This window comes from Anoplophora glabripennis, unplaced genomic scaffold (genome assembly GCF_000390285.2).
Source record: "Anoplophora glabripennis isolate ALB-LARVAE unplaced genomic scaffold, Agla_2.0 scaffold33, whole genome shotgun sequence".
Lineage (NCBI taxonomy): Eukaryota > Metazoa > Arthropoda > Insecta > Coleoptera > Cerambycidae > Anoplophora > Anoplophora glabripennis.
Window position 1 is genome coordinate 858103 of NW_019416463.1, and position 21908 is coordinate 880010.

At 34.0% G+C, this 21908-nt stretch overlaps 1 protein-coding gene across 1 annotated transcript in view; it reads left to right on the plus strand.

Moving 5' to 3' along the window:
* Positions 1-1251: 1251 nt before the first annotated feature.
* The window catches only part of LOC108912823 (probable ATP-dependent RNA helicase DDX46), a 36557-nt gene continuing 15900 nt past the window's right edge, over positions 1252-21908 (plus strand). Inside the window, exons 1-11 of the mRNA XM_018718219.2 lie at positions 1252-1359; positions 1457-1678; positions 1737-1863; positions 1948-2290; positions 2344-2715; positions 2778-2927; positions 7008-7250; positions 10356-10622; positions 16693-17232; positions 17292-17504; positions 20294-20646. Of these exons, the coding sequence (XP_018573735.1) occupies positions 1349-1359; positions 1457-1678; positions 1737-1863; positions 1948-2290; positions 2344-2715; positions 2778-2927; positions 7008-7250; positions 10356-10622; positions 16693-17232; positions 17292-17504; positions 20294-20646 (2841 nt within the window). The 5' untranslated portion in view covers positions 1252-1348. The remainder of the gene's footprint in view (positions 1360-1456; positions 1679-1736; positions 1864-1947; positions 2291-2343; positions 2716-2777; positions 2928-7007; positions 7251-10355; positions 10623-16692; positions 17233-17291; positions 17505-20293; positions 20647-21908) is intronic.

The window sequence follows — 21908 nt, forward strand, 5'->3', positions numbered from 1 at the left end:
ACATCTATGATATAGTAATTTTATCAAAAAAGATCATTTTACTGGTGAGTCATATAAATATAATTCGTTGACTGAAATATTTTTCAGTCAACGTATCATTTTCTTTTCATATAATAGAATCACAATAGCGTTAACTGAAGAATATTTCAATCAACGACAATAGAATTAAAGAAGATTTCTTTATATTTTAATTGCGCGCCATCTGGCAAATAATCAAATACATTTATGAACTGGTTCGTTCTGCTTCTGGCTGGTAATGTTGGTATTAGAGATGGGCTAAACTGCTCTTTTTGCGGAGCAGTGACACTTGCTACTGCTCCGGCAACAGAGCAGTGACAAATAGCTGCGATTTTTCGGAACAGCTCCTGGTAGCGCGCGCATACATTCCTACCGTGATATTGTTCCCTTATTTCCGCGTCAGAGTTCATAAATCGACACCTGTAGTGCTTAATAGCGGCTAGCGTTAGGGATACTTTCGTTATGCGCTGTTTTTCAAGCATGTCATGTGCCAACTTTCGTAGATTTAGCTCAATTTGGTATTTCGCTTTCGCATTATTTATTTGAATTTGATATAGCGTCGTGACCCGTTATTTTGTCCTAAATTACTACTAATAAATTTTTATTACAAATAAAATTGGAAATGGATAAACGAAGAAAATCTTTCCTGTGGAATTTATTTTTACCAACGCATGAAAGTAAACCTTGTTGTAATACATATATGCAAGCAAAATATTTGTTATAAATCTTCAATCACCAATTTAAAAAGACACATAGAACGACGACATCATACAGTGAGTACAGTGCCAGATATTCAAAATTTTTCCGCGAGTGCAACAAAAACAAATGAACAGTCGCATGTTTTTTGCTGTCTATGTGATTTTGTAAACAAAAACTGTTAAAATATTTGTAGCGCAGCAACCAGCAATACACGCATTGCTCTATATAGTCGCTGAAATACAATGTCTTTAAATCAAACGCGACTGTACTGAGACTGTATTGTGTTTAGTGTGTGACACTGTGACTAATACAAGCGCAGATCGCAACGGCTGAGCGAGAATCTGCTCTGCTGTGGCCGGCACGCCTGAGCGCTAGTAAATTGCACTTTGAAGTAAACGCTCCGAAAAATCACCGCTTCTTTTGTCGCAGCGGAACAGTCAGCTCCAGTGACAACTGCGGAACAGTGCCAAAGTAGCAGACAATGAAAGAGCAACACATCTCTAGTTGGTATAATAGATTTCATTTTAAGAAAACATAACAAAAATGGAGGTTATGTTGAGTCAATGTGTTAATGTAAATTTATGAACGCTAACTTATTTAAATTGTTTTCTAATCATAATTCAATGATATAATGGTCAGAAGGTAAGCACATACTCATAATATATAAAACTGAAACATCTTTACATTTTTATTATACATAAATTATCCAGTATTTCATAACAAATTCCAATTACTTTAGTAGGGACAGAAGCAGGACTCCTGAACGAAAAAGGCGAAGATCGAGGTCTCGCAGTAAGGAGAGACCGAAATCCAGCAGGTATAGAAGAAGCAGATCAAGGGAAAGAGAGAGGCGAAGAAGTCGTTCTAGATCGAAAGATCGATCTGACAGGAGGGACCGAGACCGAGATAAAAGGTCTTACAGCAGAGACAGGGATCGAGAAAGAGATAGAGATCGCAGAAGGTTAAAAATGTTATTTCTTTTCATGTACTTTTCATGTGCCTAACATTTTTGTTTTCAGAGGAGACAGTAAAGAACGTCGTAGTGGGAAATCAAGTAGACGACGATCAAGGTCTAGGTCTCGTACTCCTGAAAAACCAAAGCAAGATGACACAGGGCTTTCTTTTGATCCCGCCAATTTGGATAAGGTTCAAAAAAATATATACCTTTTGCTTTTTTTAAATGTCCTCTACCATGCTCTTTTGAAACTAATGATTCTTTTAAATTTTTAGGAAGAAGAGCAAAGAAAACTTGAATTGGAAATGGTAAAAAGACGGGAAAGAATAGAACGATGGAGAGCCGAAAGGAAAAAGAAAGAGCAAGAAGCCACCAAGAAGGAAGCACAAAAGGGAACATTAGTTCAGAACCTCACCATTCCTCAGGGGGCAACAAAGAAATGGTCCCTGGAAGACGATTCCGAAGATGAAGATAAAAACGATAAGGGAGAAAAGGAAGAAAATGGAGAGAAAAATGTGGAAGAGAAGAAACCAGAGGAGAAAGAAGTTGAGTGCAAACCGGAGAAGGTAGAAGAGGAAGAAGAAGATGAAATGGATACTTTGGATGAATTTATGAAAGGTGAATTAATAATATAGTTCTAGTTTGCGTTTATTCAATCGTTTTTTATGTAGGTGTGCAAGCAGAAGTTAGAAAAATAAATAAACTGGACGTAAAGAAACCTAGTGACCCAAATGCTAAGAAGACTTCACTTGTAATAGTGACCGGCGTAGCAAAATCCAAGGTTAATAAGAACAAAGGCGAGCTCATCGAACAGAATCAAGACGGGCTTGAATATTCCTCGGAGGAAGAGCAAGAAGATTTAAAGGACACTGCAGCCAACATAGCTAATAAACAAAAAAAGGAACTGGCAAAGATTGATCATAACAATATTGTATACATAACGTTCAGGAAGAATTTCTACGTGGAAGTCCCTGAAATTGCCAAGATGACGCACGAGGAGGTTGAGGCTTATAAAGAAGAGCTGGAAGGAATAAGAGTTAAAGGTAAGCTCATTCAGTTTGGTTGAAAGTTGAGGTGTTTGTGTAATAGGGACATATTTTTCTAGGCAAGGGTTGTCCAAAACCCATAAAAACTTGGGCTCAATGTGGCGTTTCCACGAAAGAACTTAATATTCTCAAGAAACTGGGTTTTGAGAAACCCACGCCAATTCAGGCTCAAGCCATACCAGCAATAATGTCAGGGAGAGACCTTATAGGTGAGATATACTTACATTTACATTTATAAAATATATACTTACACTTACATTTATAAAATTATTATTTTCAAACTAAAGCCACTTGATACTGTAATACTTTTATAACCTTTTTAATTTTAATGCGACAGTCCATTTTTTTTTTTTTTTTTTCAAAAGGTTTGGCTCATTGAGTTTGATTCACATTCAATAGAAAAAAGAGTAGTTATATCTTAATAATGCACCTCAATGAGCATTAAGCCAGTCAAATTCTCGAAAATACCTCATTTTTGCCAAAATTTACTTCAATAAACAATGAATGTAAAAGTTAGGAAAAATTCCGTAGAATTGAATGAATGTTAGGGCTTCATTTTCAAAATGACGTCCAAAGTTCGCAAAAAACAGTTTTTTTCATATAAAAAAAAACAACATTGTAGAAAAAAATGTTTAAGACAAAAGTTGTACAACTTTATAACAAAAATTTTGAGTCTAACCCGATGTCAATTGTGACATTATTCGTCACTATGACACTTGAGCGGCGGCGGTTACCTCAGGCGCCAGTTTCTCTTTAAAGTCACATACTTCTATCCTATACTGATTATTTTGCAATTGACTTGAAGCCGAAAAGTGGGGCGACGTACCAGCGTATTCATACGCATGCGTTTACTTTACGGGTTTTGATTGGTTGAAAGGAACCAAGAACGGTGAGCGCCGAGCGGTAAAAAAGTCAAACGTCAAACCAAGCTAACCTAAAAAATATTAATATTCTCTTTCAGCGTTGCCACAGCTCACTCAATTGAGCGAGATCTTGCCATTTTTATTTCGAATACACTCTCGCTCATCTTTGTAAAATCTTGCTCGTTTTACTTACTTAAAGTTTGCATACTTTGGTATAGATGGCAAAGGTAATTTTATTACGATAAGAGGGCTCTATAGCAAATAGGCAACCAGCAATACATTTTATAGATTTTATTACACAGTTTGCCTAAATATGAATTAATGCACAAATAACAAACTTTCCCCAATTTTAACGGAGATTTTCTATAAAATAGACTTCGTTTGAAACTCAAATTACTTTTTGGTGTAAAGAAATTTGTAATTTACGATGCTGCTTGTTCAAAAGCGTCAAATTACAAATTTCTTTACAACAAAAAGTAATTTGAGTTTCAAACTAACTCCATTTTATAGAAAATCTGCGATAGAACGGAGGAAAGCCTGTTATTTGTACATTAATTCATATTTAAACAATCTGTGTAATAAAATCTATAAAAATGTATTGCTGGTTGCCTATTTGCTATAGAGCCCTCTTAACTTGGTTGCCTCAAAGAAATAGAGAGGATTGATTGCCTAACCTGCCTTAGATACCGACCGACACTACCGACAGTCGGGTCGGAAAGTCGAAACAGTTATCGAATGGCCAGATAATAACAAGAGTTAAATTTTTAATTTCTTCAGTCTTTATTTAAATTTAAAATTAATAAAAACCTACTAACCTACTAACAAAACCTATGGAATTGTACCTATAATCTAGTGAAGTTTCGCTATTCTATTTTTGTAGTATAGATATAGACCACACTTTTAAAGTTTACGTAGTTGCCTTATACCATCCAACACTAAATTATCTTTGTTGTAATTTTATTCAGACATTTTAATTTCTGACTAACGTAAGTTATTGTAGAGTTATTGATTGATTTATTTCAACAAAAAAAATTTCACTCTTTTATAATATAGTATAATCTCGCTCGTTTTTGATAGGACCCCTCGCTCGAAAAAATATAGGTCTGTGGCAACACTGTTCTCTTTATATGTTTTTATATTCTTTTATATGTTTTGTGATTCTCAGTTTTGTTGTGTGTTGTGCTAGTCTAGTGTTTTGGTGTAACTGTTAGGGTATAGTGTATATTTTAATAAATAAATAAATGTATCTTTTCAGTTTTATTTCATAATCTGTTTAAACCTGCACTAATGCTTCTATTAATTTATCTTGTGTTGATATTTAGTAAAAATGTTTCAAAATTATACTCGATAAGAGCCTTCCTTAATCGTGATGGACATTATTATCGGATTGGTCTTTTACAGATATTTTATAGCATGTTTTTTTATATTATCAAATAAACTGCAGAAACCACTATAATAAATAATTATATAATATACTTTTTTTTATTAAAAAAAAATGTCAGTTGTACCCGGCTAGAGCAAATAGTGGCGATTTTTTGAAATACTAAGTCTTGTTTAATAAATACACCAATGTCATTTAAAAAAATGTCCAAAATTACGAACATGCCTATGTACATAGTTTTAAAAGCATATAAATTTGTATTCTGTTTTATTTTATTTGAGCCTGCAAAATATTAAATAGAGGTTATGCAGATACTTACGTTATTTATTGAAATTAATAAATAGTAAAATAATGTGTTAGATAAGGAGCCTATCGATAGAGGACACATATAAGAAAATGGTAGAAAAGTAAACATTTAGAAATTGAAGTGAACTCAGTGAAAATAGATTTAATATCTCATATGTATACAAATCGGCTATAGTACAGACCATGCCGTGACAGTCTTATAAATTTAAATGCAACCGCGCCTAATTATGGAACATGCGCAGAACACACGGAGTACGTCTCGCCCCCACTTTTTGGAAACAAGGTCATCCATTGAAACTATAGGTAATGATCAGTATAGGATAGAAGTATCTGTTTAAAGTGCAGAAACACCACTACTCGGGCGGCTACAGTGAAGACACGATATGTCCAGAGGATCTAGATAGAGTTAGACTTCACACAGGAATAAAAGTCACACAATTTACAACTATTTACATTTATTATGAGTTTAATCCTATATACAGTTCTACTTTATTCTTCTAAAGCCACAGTAACACGGTGGCGGATGTCTATACTGTTGGATGACAACCTCGACAGGTCCCGGATCAACTCGAACACTTGCACGTTGAATATGCGCAGAACCTAACTTATTTCAGCGCCATAGACTCCTAACTATGCAGTACCGGGTTAAATTCAGGCGGCGTTCGAAATGATAAAAATGTCGGTGCGGTAAATTAAATTTATTAATATAGTTAAACAAAAAGAACACAAATGTGAGGTGTCGTTACACAATTGATAAACAAATGAATTGGTTATTGCAAAAAAATTGGTAAAAAATTGTTGTTTTTTTAATTTTCAGAATATGTAGTCCTTGGCAAGTAGAATAAGTACATTTTTGTAAAATTGCTAAATATTTGATAGTTTTTGCAAAAATTGAGTTTTTCGAAAAAAAGACATTTTTTCAAGTTTCAATAAATCGTACGGTAATGCACTTACGTGACGATCTTGGGCTTAAAATTTTCTCTAAGAGTTATATTGAACGCGTATTGCAAAATAATTGGAAATATGCGAAAAATGTACCGAAACTGACTTCTTTCTTCAGGTCAAAAATGTAGATCTTTATCAAAATAGCATTATTGCCATTTGAAAGCTGACATTTTTTCACATATTTGAAAAAAAAATGTCGTACAACCAACAGGAGCCCAGAAAAAAAATTTGTTTTCAAAGAATCGCTGCGACCTCATTTATTAATGTTAATTAAGGTCTAAAATTTACACATGCTGTAGTTGAATACTTTTACTTCAATCTAAAAAATAGTCTGCAATGATTGACCCCTTTTTTACAGTAAACTTAATTTTGTTGGGTCCCGTAAAGTGCTTGCTGTGCTCGACACGTATTGATCGGTTGGTATTACCGTTTTCAAGCTGAACTTCGAAAACATCATAAACAGTTCCGGCAGTTTTGCAAAAAAAATGAAGATTTGTTAATAATTTAGTTTAGTAATTGTAATTGTAATTTAGTTGAAATCGACATGAGTTTCCGTTTTGTTGTGGTTTGTCTGTTTGATGAAGATCCTTCTTTGCATTGTAAAGGGTGAACGATTTTTTATTTATAAATCATTAATTTTTTGTTTAACTTGAATTCAGTTGCACAAAAACTAAAAAAGGTACAAGGCTGTTATAGTTTTAACTGTAACACTTAATATTTATAAAATAAATAAAATATAAAATGTACAAATATACATTTTAATGAATTGTAAAGGCATGTACTTCCATTTTCAGGTATCGCTAAAACCGGTAGCGGTAAAACGTTAGCCTTCCTCTTGCCCATGTTCCGACACATACTCGATCAATCACCCTTAGAGGAAACCGATGGTCCAATCACCATCATCATGACTCCTACAAGGGAACTGTGCATGCAAATTGGGAAGGATATTAAAAAGTTCTCGAAAAGCTTGGGACTGCATGCGGTCTGCGTCTACGGTGGAACTGGGATATCAGAGCAGATTGCTGAACTCAAGAGAGGTAAAATTGTTTTAAAATGTGTGTTGGCTAGTGGTTACTAAATAACCGGTTGTTTAAACATCGGTAATTGAACGGAGAACATGACAGGTCCAAAAGGTTCAAAATTTTCGGAAAAATTGAGCATGTGAAAACGATTCTTGGAAAGAATTGGAAAAAATTGAAACATTGGAAAAAATCTAAGATATAAAAGGTTCTGCAACTATGTTTGCTTATACAAGGTTATCCAAAAGTCCCGGTAGGGCAGAACTTTCGAAGGATACATTTTGGGAAAAAATGTTTCAGACAAAAGTGTAAGGATTTTTCCCTGGCTATCTGATGGTGACCTTGGATTTGACCTTGACTTTGACCTTAAAGGTCATTTGAAGGTTAAGTTTTTTAAATGGGAACTCCTATTTTTTATTGCAGATTTGGAAAGAGTAAGGTCATTGTCAAAGTCATGGTCAAGACCATATTTGGACGTAAAATTTCCTGCTCTTTCAAAATCCGCAATAAAAAATAGGGGTTTCCATTTAAGAAACTTAACCTGACCTTCAAATGTCCTTGAAGGTCAAATCCAAGGTCACTATCAGATATCCAGGAAAAAATCCTTACACTTTTGTCTGAAACATTTTTTCCCAAAATGCTTCCTTCGAAAGTTTTTCTGCGGAAATTATTTTATTAAAAAAAAATAAATCAACAGACAATTGCTGCTTTTGGAAAATACTAATCAAAATACTGATACATTAATTTGCAAAATATTTTTTTCTGAGCTGGGTTTTTAGTTTCTTTTTTCATTTAATTAAAAAATGCTTTATAAACGTTATTTCTTTAGTTATTCTTACATTTAATTTATTTTCTTTATTCATTTGAAAAATTAAGGTTTTGCTTCATTTCGTTTAAAAAAAATTATTATAATTTCTAAATATTCTGTTGGGAAATAAATAATGTTTCTCGATGCCTCTTCTGTAGAAATTCTCCGATTTAACTTGTTAAACTCATCCAACCAAGCTCAAAACTCGTTGTCTTTGTTAAAAGAAACATCACATAAGAAGTTTGACAAAAAGCGGAAGAGGTGAAAATAAGAAAGTGTGAGATGGATAGAGTAAGGCAGGTGGGGCAGAACTTCCTAATTCAACTTCCGAATGGCCATTTTGGTCATATTGAGGCGGATGAGGTCTTTTTTGTTGAATAGTTGCCATAGTTGTAGGACGTAGAGTTCTGCATCTAACAGTTTCATTGTTTGATAAGAGTTCGTAATAAAGAATCTGCAATCCCATCAACGTATAACACTAACGTTTGAGGACGAAGTTCTGGTCTTGCTCCAGAGTTGTTTGTTTTTTGGGGCTTAACCATTCTTTCTGCTGTTTCAAGATCAAATACAGACACCATTTTCATCACCAGTTACAATACGATGAAGAAAATGTTTCTACATGTTGATCGATGACAACAGAACAAATCGGAGTAAAAAAAATAAGGAATATTGAAAAATAAAAATGGGAACCAAAGTTTAGAACATTGATGAATACTTGAAGAAGATGAAGTTTATAGAAATATACAAGCAAATGGTGGTGAAATTTTCTACTTACCACCAGAAAAAGAATGTTATGAAGCAGTACAAAAATTAAAAGTGAATAAAATAGCAGAACCCAACATATACAGGGTGTTCGCAAATTTCACCAACAACATTTGACTGCATATTCACGACGATAAATAAATACGATCTGCGAAAAAAGTTAAATAAAATTTTTTAAAAAGGAACAGGTAAAAGAAGATACAGTGTAGGAAAGTACCGATGGTCTATCAGAAGTTACGTGAGAGCGATAAAGTAAGCCATAGATATCCATGTGATAGACAAGGATGGCTATAATGGAGGCGACTAATAGTCAACGCCCATTTTGCCCTTACACAAATAAGAAGTGGATCTTATTTGTGGAAGGGCGAAATGGGCGTTGACTATTAGACGCCTTCATTATAGCCATCCTTGTCTATCACATGGATTTCTATGGCTTACTTTATCGCACTCACATAACTTCTGATAGACCATCGGTACTTTCCTACACTGTATAAATAGAATGAGTAAAAGAAAGAAGGAAATTGAAGAAATAGTAAAGAGCTAAATCACACAATAACATATGAGACTGAATCAAGAGTAAAATAGAATAGTTACAGTTCCATGCATGGAATGTAAAACCATATGATTGAATATTATTTTCATACTGTTGAAGGTTTATTCAAAATAAATAAGTACAGTAGAACCTCGATAATCCGAATTAATTGGGACTGGGGGTGGTTCGGACCATCGAATCGTTCGGATTACCAAACAAAGTGCTTTCCAGGCATAGTGGCATGCAAAAAATTAACAGTGACATACTATTTCCCATAAAATAAGGAGCACGTTGTATTGTTAAAGGTACAAAATAGTTTGTTTTATGAAATACATACTACTGTGCTACAGTAAGGTAACTATATTTTATGTAATGTATTGCACATGAATTTTGTACTACGGTGATGCTCTGTTTACTGTAGCAGTTAGAGGGCGATTCTGATTACATACTATTTTTATTTTTCCCAAACCGGTGTTCGGATTATCATGCGTTTGGATTATAGGGGTTCGGATTATCGAGGTTCTACTGTATTTTTATAAGTGTTTTTGTTTCAAGTTTCTTTAATTTTTCCAATTTTTTGCTTCAGAAAATGTTTCTGTTTTTTTTATAAACAAATCTCTACAAACTGTCAGAGATAGAAAATAAATCAGAATCACAAAAATATTATTGAAAACAGGTTTTTTTTTATTGTCTGTAGTTATGTGGTATTAAAAATAAGAAATGCATTAAACAAATCTTTGCGCCAAAAAATAAGTCTTATTAAAATATTTTTGTCTAATCAAAAATCTCACTGGAAAAATCAAGCAATTAAAAAATACAAACATGCACATTACTAAACCTAGTTAGTGTTTCAAAAACCGATGTATTTTTATTTTTAAAACTACAACACTCAAGCCACTGACTTTGGTGATTTTTGGCAAACAGAGAAATAAAATATAGTTTTCTGTTATCTGGTGTTCATGACCGCCTGTCATCGCTAAATTTACACATTATTTTTTATTAAGTGTTTCTGTTTTTTTAGGTGCGGAAATAATAGTGTGCACCCCGGGCCGCATGATCGACATGCTCGCCGCTAACAGCGGGAAGGTAACGAACTTGCGTCGCGTGACGTACATCGTGTTGGACGAAGCCGACCGCATGTTTGATATGGGTTTCGAACCTCAGGTAATGCGCATAATAGATAACGTTCGACCAGATAGGCAAACAGTTATGTTCAGTGCAACTTTCCCCAGGCAAATGGAAGCGCTGGCCAGACGGATACTGCAGAGGCCCATCGAGGTACAAGTCGGTAAGTAATGACATTCTTTGCATTTATAGGTATATACAGTGTCTGACACTGACACGCCTGCAATTTAATAAAATAGCCGCTGTTGAAAATCTATTTTTCTGCATGAAAACTGCTGTAATTTAACATACAGGGTGTCCCATGTTAAATTATACTCCTGAATATCTCATCAGGGAAGTCACCAATACAAAAATAGATTTGAAGGTCAAAGTCAAATTGAAAATCACCATTCGATTTCCCTCTCCGAACCCAACAACTTTTAGTAAGGGTTATTTTCGGATTGGTGGCTTCCCTGACAAGACAGTCAAATGCGTAAATTAAAATGGGACACACCGTATATCTATAGGTTTTGTGAAAGTAAAGGATGTTGGTGCGATAACATTACTACGTCGGAAACTATTAGAGATAGACGAACTTAAATTGAAAAAGAAAAATTGACTTTTGTTGGCACAGACAGATGTTAATAAAGATAATTTTTTTATTTACAATACCTAATAATGTTAAATGCTGATGTGTACATTTTTTTACCCTCTGTACACTTGTTGAATGAGATAGTGAATTTTGAAGTTACAGTAAATTTTGAAAATTGTCCCAGTTTCCTTGATAACATAATCGTTATCGACATATTCTAGATTCTAAGATGAAGTTAGTAAGTCTCTTCGCTGGTGATGAAGTTCAATTCCTTGATCTACTACAATCATTTACACTTCTGTTTCTGATGTTTTATATGTCCCCAACATTAAAAATCACATAGGTTCGGATCTGGCAATTTGGGGTGCTGTAAAACTGATCCATTGTGTCCTAAACATTTTGTTTAAAAAATTGTATTCCTTACGTCGAAAGTAGTGGAATCCCATCATGTAAAAGGTAGATGTGGTTCATTCTCAAAAAGAACAAGTAAAACATTTGGTAAATAATTTAAATAATGGTACAGCAATTCATCTCTATGGTGGAATGAAAAGTCTAATCGGAATACTAACAGTGCCCATCAATAAGTTAATTAAAAATTTATGTTAGAAATTCGTTCAATGAACCTTATGGGGATTTTACATGAATCATATGTTGTTATCATGAAAATATCATTCCACATAAATATTGCCTGGTATTTTACCAATATTTAGCAAAATTTTCACTCAAATTATTTTGTTCTAATAACCACTTACAAAAACGAACCATAGCAGGATTTTCTGGTTGCAATTCTTGCACACAATGAGTTGGTGGGGTCATCTGGACGGCGTTCTACATAAAAAAGAGATACTTAAGCCCCCCAAACACCTATGAACAAATTGTGCAAACGTACTTTGTACAACAGACTGTTGTGCAAACAAGGTCTCCCATACACTATACACATTTTTTTGCAAACTCCAGATGCATTTGTCTTGTTTTAATGGTCTCGTGACGCAGCCTGTTTAGCTATAATAATTTCTATTGCGTCGGATGTTGGTGTTAAAGAAAGAAAAAGGAAGCAAAGAGTGGTTAAAGAAAAGATCTGTTTTTAGCCATGCAAATCTCTTCAAACAACTTCAATTGAGTTCACCACTTGACTATAAAAATTATTTGCAAATGGACCCCATAACTTTTGGTGAATTACCAGAAATGGTAACACCTTTTATACAAAAAGAACCTGTTATCACACTTGAAAACAACTGAAGTGATTGCACAATATGTTGCGAATACACCCATACACGATGCGATAGTTGCGCAACACCACTCGTGCGATTAATTTCAAACAGTTTTGAATTTCTGGAACTTGTTGCAAAACACCTCAAACAACACCATACACTATACAATTGTTTGCACAACAGTCTTACTTGTGCAATTTGTTCGCAGGCGTATGGGGGGCTTTATACATAATTTTGAAGACATTTTCCACAAATTAAAATCAATCCACAAGTTTGTATATGGGTACTATTTTAGCAAATGTTTATCACAAGTATAAAAGTCAAGAGGTTTGTTAAAGCAACAATAAATTTGTTAATTCAAATAAAATCAAAAATGTTTCTAAAAATTCTATCAAATGAAATCAAACAATATTCTTCGATACCAAAAATCTAGATTTCTAAAAGATATCTAATTTCATAGGCAAGATTTATTATGATATTGTATGAAACAACTACTGTATGGCTACAACAAGAAGTGGGGATATTTCTTCAAAAGAATTATTACTATTAACTATTTAACAATTTGAATATGTCAGGCAGGAGTTTTTCTATTAAAAATATTTAGATATATCAATGGCTGACTGGGCTCACCAACGAAATATTTGTCTGCTGAATGACTAACCGGTCCGACCATTCGCTGATCACAGCCATATATAATTTTTAAGTAACTGTTTACCAGGTATTGTTGGTATAATTCAATTCTACTTGAGGCATGTAACCATCAGAATTATTGTTTCATATAACATCATGAGTTAGGAATCTCGTCTACAGGGTGTCCCGTAAAGTATGTTACAAACTTTGGGTGGTGATAGTACATAAAAAAATATGACTAAAAACTCTAATAAACATAACCTCTTAAACGCACCATTTTGAAGTTACAGACCTTCAAAGGTGCAACTATAAAAGTAGTTTTTATAACGTAACTCTTTGTTGGAAAAAGAAAACTTAATGAAATTTTCAGGGGCTAATCAGCTTTAGGAAATCAATAAATAATGCGGATATGAATAAAATCGAGAAAGCAGAAGGGTGTTTTTTTATCACCCTGTATCCTATTTTTTGCTAAAAAAAATTTTTCTGCAAAGGTACAGCAAGTATCATAAGATTTTTAGAAAGACCATTAAATTTAGAAATTTTTTTGTCTCTTGTGTTTTTTATGTAAAATGTTTAGTTTTCTAGTAAATTTACAAAATGCAGAGAGATGAGTGCTTCCGAATTATTTACATACATTTCTTAAGCCTAGTGAATTTTTAAGAATACAATCAATTTCCAAAATAATTTTTTTAATTAAGTAACCAAAACAGAACTAAAACAAAATATGTTATTATAATAAATGTTGAAATTGACCTCCTTCTGCATCGATACATGCTGTCAGTCTCTTTATAAAGTTAAATCTGACTCTTTGGAATATGAATAGACTATTTCTTATTAAATTAAAGGTTTCTACAATTCGCAGTCTAAGTTGATCTTCTGTATCAACAGGGGTTGCATAAACTTGAGATTTCGCGTGTCCCCAAAGATAAAAATCGACAGGATTCAAGTCCGGTGATCGCGGTGGCCAGGCTATTGGTGCATTATATCCTCTTCCAATCCATCGATTAGGAAACCGCATATGTAGATACTCTCTAACATGAACACTGAAATGCGCAGGTGCCCCGTCATGGAGGTACCACATGTATTGTCTCAAATTTAAAGGAACATTTTCCATTAACTCAGGGAGATGGTTTTCTAGGAAGTTTAAATATTCTACTGCATCAAGCCTTTGAGGTAGAAAGAAAGGCCCGAGCAAATAGTCACCTATTATTCCAGCCCATACGTTGACTGAGAATCGGTGTTGGTGATGACTATCAATGGTAGCATGAGGATTTTCGTCTGACCATGCATGTGCATTGTGCAAGTTCAGTAAACCATCTCGTGTAAAGGTGGCTTCATCGGTAAATAAAATGGAGCTAATAAATTCCACATTATGTTGGTGATGGTTAAGTATTATTCGGCAGAATTCTAGGCGTCGGGGAAGATCTTCAGGCATTAAATGTTGCACTTTTTGGAGATGGTAGGCATAAAGGCCGTTTTCCTTCAAAACACGCCAAACTGACATTCTGGAAAGCTGTAACTGATTAGCTGCCCTTCGCACACTTTCTCCCGGATTTTGTTCAAAAGATCTCAAAATTTGTTCATCTTGCGCGGGTAGTCTTCTAGCAATTCTACCACAATGTATGTAACGGGGTACCACACTACCAGTTTCAATAATCCGTCTGTGAATCCGAGTAAATAATTGTGTAGACGGCTGACGTCTCTGCGGATAACGTTCTATGTATGTTCTTCGAGCAGCTGTTGCATTTCCATTACATAATCCATAAATAAAATGCATTTCGGCATATTCTTGATTAGTAAAACGATTGTTATCCGCCATTGTACTCACAAATTAATAATTCGTCAACAGACACGATTAAAATATGGTAACAAATGTCAACTATGTTAAAAGTGACAGGCGCCTACTTTTTGAATACGTCAAATTTAACACCTAGCGGTGAGTAAACTCCCTTTGCATTTTGTAAATTTATTAGAAAACTAATCATTTTACATAAAAAATGCAAGAGACAAAAAAATTTCTAAATTCAATGGTCTTTCTAAAAATCTTATGATATTTGCTGTATCTTTGCAGAAAAATTTTTTTTGGCAAAAAATAGGATACAGGGTGATAAAAAAACACCCTTCCGCTTTCTCAATTTTATTAATATCCACATTATTTATTGGCTTCCTAAAGCTGACTAGTCCCTGAAAATTTCATTATGTTTTCTTTTTCCAACAAAGAGTTACGTCACAAAAACTACTTTTGTAGTTGCACCTTTTAAGGCCTATAACTTCAAAACGGTGCGTTTAAGAGGTTATGTTTATTAGAGTTTTTAGTCATATTTTTTTATGTACTATCACCACCCAAAGTTTGTAACATACTTTACGGGACACCCTGTATAAAGTTGAATATCTTTTGCATACCTACAGTTGCAATATCGAAAAGCTTTGTTTAAAATTGAAGTCAATATACAAGATGTGATAATAAAATATATAATTTTAAAAATATTAATAATGCAAGCAATCAACTTACACTAACATGTAAATTGACACTAACTCACAAAAACTTAAACCAAACGTACAATTTGACAAAAGTGATTATTAAAATTAAAATTAAAATATCAAAGAACGACAACATTAGAAATAACAGCAAGCATTGATTTTTGTGCAGTAATACGAATGTTTGATTAATAATTACATAACTATCATCAGAAGTCTCTTTAACTTAGAATGTCTTTGTAATAACTTTTATTAGAGTGAATTTCTGAGCAGTGCCTTATTTTGGCATCAGCTATAACCCCTGAAAAATAAATCTTCTCCTTCGAAAACACCCTGTATGTTGTTTTTTTATGATTGTATAATATTTTGTGCGCCAGTGGTGTTTTTTTTTTTTCATGTAAAGTAAATCATGGCATCACACTCATTCTTGCGTGCAAAAAACAATAAATCATTTGTAGCAAATTCTTGTTATATTGTTTTACAAAATTAGTAACAATAAATTTTACGTTATATATTTTTCAAAAGTTTTAACGCTATATCTCAGAAGTAACTTTCTGAGGCAAAATTTTATAATACAGAGTACACTTATCACTTATATGGTGTACCCCTAAATGTGATACAAGCCTGTAACTTCTTTATTTTTTGGCCGATTTTCAAAAATTTTTATTTTGGAATGTAGAGTAAAAAAAACTCTATCTAACTGTGAGACTGCTGTTTTTATTAATGCAATTCCCGGCCAACTAGGACGCGGTTTCTTGACATCAAAACAATTGATTGGTATTAGCGCTTTTTTTTTAAGAAACAAATTACTTATTCTCATTCAGCGTCCCTTAAAACGTCTTTATCACCAAGTTTCATCATTCGATACATCTTCAGGCGAGCTATCCATGATGTCCCGAAATGTGATACAAGCCTGTAACTTCTTTATTTTTTGGCCGACTTAAAAATTTTCTTTATGGAGTGTAGGGTAAAAAAAACTGTATCTAACTGTGATACAACTATTTTTTTATTAATGCAATATACGATCAACTAGTGCTCTTCTGAAGATGTATCGAATACATAACCTGCTTTTTGGAAAAAAAAATCGCTTATATCAATTAGCTGTTTTGACATAAAAAAACGCGTCCTAGTTGGCCGTGTATTGCATTCATAAAAACAGCAGTATCACAGTTACATAGTTTTTTTTACCCTACATTGATCTAAAAAAAATATTTTTAAAATCAATAATAAAAAAATTTAGAAACTACAGGTTTGTATCACATTTAAGTGTGACACCCTGTATATTATGCATTTTAACTGTTACTGTGTTGCAAAAAGTACATTTTTATTTAATTTCTCTCTAGGTGGGCGCTCAGTAGTTTGCAAGGAAGTCGAACAACACGTGGTCATCCTGGAGGAAGAGCAGAAATTCTTGAAGCTCCTCGAACTCCTCGGTTTGTACCAGGAACTCGGCAGTATTATCGTATTCGTAGACAAGCAAGAAAACGCCGATATCCTCCTGAAAGAACTCATGAGAGCCGCCTACAACTGCATGAGTCTCCACGGGGGCATCGATCAGTTCGACCGCGATTCCACCATCATAGATTTTAAGACGGGAAAAATTAAACTGCTCGTCGCCACCTCGGTAGCTGCCAGGGGCCTGGACGTCAAACAGTTGATCCTAGTCGTTAACTACGACTGCCCGAATCATTACGAGGATTACGTCCACAGGTGTGGAAGGACGGGAAGGGCCGGGAATAAAGGGTTCGCGTACACTTTTATCACTCCCGAGCAGGGGAAGTACGCCGGGGACGTCATAAAGGCCTTCGAGCTAGCTTCGGTGACAGTTCCGGATCCTTTGAGGACTCTGTGGGAGACCTACAAAACGAAACTAGAGTCTGAAGGTGAAATATTGAAGAATAGTAAATTGAACTGTTAATAAGACTTCTGTTTTGCATTTCAGGTAAAAAAGTTCACACTGGAGGTGGTTTTAGCGGTAAAGGTTTCAAGTTCGACGAATCGGAAGCGGCCGCTGTGAACGAGAAGAAGAAGTTCCAGAAAGCGGCCCTGGGGTTGGCAGACAGTGATGATGAAGACTTGGAACATGATATTGACCAGCAAATCGAGAGCATGTTTGCCACGAAGAGGACCGTAAAGGAGATAAAGGCGCCTTTAGGTAAGTACTAAGTCGACATTGTTACAGCTGTAGAGAACCGGGAAATGTTGAATTTGGTGGAAGAACTGGAATTTTTATGAATTTAAAATAAATATATATTACAGGGAGAATGAGTGACAGATGAGGAAAAAAAAATTAATTTTAAATGTACAGGGTCATCTGAATAGTGCGAGCCAGACTTTGCCTGTTGAATTAAAAAAGATTTTCTGCCAATTTGAATGCCATCTAGTGGCTAATTGACGCAACTCTTATTAGTTCATTTTCGATTTCGCGCAGTGTATAAAAATATACCTATGTGATCTAGAAAAAATATGTTTGATTTACATGTAGACCAGGCGGGATCTGTTTCAAAACACCCATGTATGGATGTTTTATATAGTATCGCTAATTTTTGCTTTAATGGCTCGAAAGTGATATAACAAAAATAATTTCACTATGCACGCGATTCAAAACGTGCTAAACTTATTATTAAACAAATAGTGAAATAATTGGAATAATTTCCATTTTTTTTCTCTTTTTTTCAACACAGTTCAAAAACTATTAATTTTAGAGAAAAATTGAAAAGGAAAAAAAGATTCGTAATTAAATTTTATACAAGATACGTATTTTCAAATAAAAAAATACACATAATTATTGTAAATATAACAAAAACAAAAAAAAGTGAAAAAAATTACAATATTTTTGCGATTTTTTAAAAGTACTTATATTATAGGTAGGGTCTTCATACTTGGCCAAAAAAATCTTTTTGGTATAATAAAACATCACACCAATTTTCGTTAAAATAGGTCCGATAGTTTTCGAGTAATAATTTTGCAATCTAGATTTTTGAAAAAATATTGAAATTTTTGCAAATTTAACTAAGCCTAAATTAAGATGTCTTGATACTTGAAAATTTTATCACATAAAAAAGGGCACTCAAACTTTCAAATGCGTCCTGAAAAATTGAAATCTGTTAATTAGGAGAGCCGTGGTAACTGTTTAAAGATATGCGTAATTTTTGCGCTTATAAACAAATCAAATAACTTTATAAATTCATAATAATTATTTTTTTTTAAGTTGTGCTTTTAAAGTTCTCGGAAAGACGTTTCTTTAAAAAAAAACGTGGTGATTTGTTAATTGGTTCCAGAGTTATAGTCGATCAAAGTTGACCGGCATTTGTGGCGTAACTATGCGTCAGGAGGACTGTTTTTTAAACAAATACCTTTGTCATTCCAAGTACTTTTCATGAGTGAATTTGCAAAACTTGCGCCCTTGTGCAACCCATATAAAATATCGATTAAAACTATTGGATCGAGCATGAAATTCACAAAATAAAATAGTAATAAATAAAAGTAGTAATTATCAATACGTTAATAGGTCGATAATTAACAATAATTCACATTTGAAAATGCGATATTTGGACTTTTCAGCTCGCGAGACATCGATTTAAAAAAAACATCAAAATCGGACCACTAGAAGCCGAGATAATCAACATTTTTAAGCACGCCGCTAATTTGAACGCGCAATTTCAATTTCGAGTCGGCCGGAGTAGCCGAGCTCTTGACTCTCCTCACCACTACCTCCCATAAATTTTTCGTGAATTTCATGCTCGGTTCAATAGTTTTAATCGACATTTTATATGGGTTGCACAAGGGCGCAAGTTTTGCAGATTCACTCCCGGAAAGTACTCGGAATGACAACACCATTTGTTTAAAAAGCAGCCCTCCAGACCTCGTAGTTACGCCACAAGTGCCGGTCAACTTTGATCGACCATAACTCTGGAACCAATTAACGAATCACCATGTTTTTTTTAAAAAAAAGAAGTGTCTTTCCGAGTACTTTAAAAGCATAATTTAAAAAATATACTTATAATTACAATGAATTTATAAAGTTATTCTATTTGTTTATAAGAGCAAAAATTACGCATATATTTAAACAATTACCACGGATCTCCTAATTAGCGGATTTCAATTTTTCTGGACGCATTTTAAAGTTTGAATGCCCTTTTTTATGTGATAAAATTTTCAAGTATCTGGAAGTCTTAATTCAGCCTCAGTTAAATTTGCAAAAATTTCAATTTTTTTTCAAAAATCTGAATTGCATAATTATTACTCCAAAACTATCGTACCGATTTTAACGAAAATTGGTGTGATGTTTTATTATATCAAAAAGATTTTTTTGGCCAAGTATGAAGATCCTACCTATAATATAAGTAAGTACTTTTAAAAAAATCACAAAATTATTTTATTTTTTTCACTTCTTTTTGTTGTTTTTGCTATATCTGCAATAATTATGTTATATTTTTTTTATTTGAAAATAGGAATATCTTGTGTAAAATTTAATTACGAATCTTTTTTCCTCTTCAATTTTTCTCTAAAATGAAACTGTTGAAAAAAAAAGAAAAAAAAATGGAATTTTTTCCAATTTTTTCACTATTTGTTAATAAGTTTGGCACACGTTTTGAAGCGCGCGCATAGTGAAGTTATGTTTTGTTATATCATTTTCGAGCCATTAAAGTAAAAATTAGCAATACTATATAAAACATCTACACCAAAACAGATCCCCCCTGGTCTCATGTCAAAACTTCATCATGCAACTGTATTTCGAAGAATTGCTTTAAAATCGCAAGAAAATTTACTAAAACATTGGTCCTCATCATTTGTTTCTGAGTACAAAGAGATAGGGGAGACAAAAAAGTTTTTTTGTTTGATAAATAGGGAAAATTTTAAAAACATTTCTGCAGCAAAACACTTGTTTTTGTTTTTTCACTTTCTGATATTTCAATTTTTCTTATCTCGGTATATTTCCAGGTCTTATCAATCCAGCAGCGATGGGCAACATCAACACGGCAGTCGATAAGCTGGAACTGGCCAAACGACTCGCCTCCAAGATCAACCTGACCAAAAACGCTATCCTCGATACCAAGTTTGCCACCCAGCAGGCTGCAGAATCGATTCTTAAAGGTAGCGGGTCTCAGCCGCCTATAACCGCTAAAACGGTGGCGGAGCAGTTGGCTGCCAAGCTTAACACGAAGCTTAATTATCAGCCGAAGGATGACGATGACAGGATGGATGAGGATTCAGAGCAGACGTTCAGGAAGTACGAGGAGGAGCTGGAGATCAACGATTTCCCACAGCAGGCTAGGTGGAGGGTCACCTCAAAGGTTGGTGTCATGTTCTTCATATTAAATTTAAATTTTGCGCATTGCTTCTCTGATGCTTGTTTGTCAGTGATTTATGTGACTCGATATGTTGACATGTAGTAGGCGGCGTATTAGATTTTTCCATTTAAAAATGTTATTGTTTTGTTTACCCATTAACCCTCAAAATCAAATTTTCATTGGGGGTATCTTGGAACCATGGGCACCATTGCATCCGGGCTTAGAATGAAGTTAAACATACTAGACTTTGTTTTTAAGGATGCTCTTTTGGATGGTGCCCACAGAATTTGAAAAAAAAAGACTTCCAAGTTGAAAAACACCACAATTATTTCCATTTTGAATATTTATACCTTTTTTTGAAGACTTTATCAGTAAAATACTTATCTAAGTCCATTGGGAACGGTGCATAAAATCTTAACCAACTTAAAAGATCCATGATATAGTCACTTGCTTAACCAAAATGGCGGTTGATCAATCAAAATGGCAGCTGAACCGGAAATGGTGTCAGCAGACTTTGCGACGGTTGTTCTCGAAAAAGGCGGGTTTTCTCAGAAAATCTCAAGATACAAAAAAAGTCTTAAAATTGGTCAAATGTAACACGTTTCCCAGAATTTTTTGGGCCATTTTTCAAATTTTTGACTTAGCCAGCTTTAACAAAACTAATAGTTATTAATGATAAACCCATTAACTGTCAAAATCGAATTTTCAAGAGAGGTATCTTAGAATCACGGGCACCATTGCACCCGGGCGTAGAATGAAATCAAACCTACTAGACTTCATGTTTTTGGGAATGTTCTTTTGGATGTTACCCACATAATTTGAGAAAAGAAACAAACTTCCAAGTTAAAAAAGACCACAATTTTTCCTAACCTTGATTTGAAGACTTTATCACTAAGAGACTTGCCTAGGACCAATGGGAACGGTGCATAAAATCTTCCAACTTAAAGGATTCATGATATCTGCATCGATTTAGTCACTTGATCAATCAAAATGGCGGTTGATCAATCAAAATGGCGGCTGAACCGGAAAATGGTGCTGACTTTGCGACGGTTATACTCGAAAAGGCGGGTTTTCTCATAAAATCTCAAGATACAAAAAAGCCATAAAATTGGTCAAACAACACGTTTCCCAGAATTTCTTGGGCCATTTTGCAAATTATTCACTTAGCTAGCTTTGACAAAACTGATAGTCATTAATGATAAACCCAATTGAGACCAAGAATAACATTTCAGGCAAAGGAGCGAATGTGATAGTAATGAAAATAT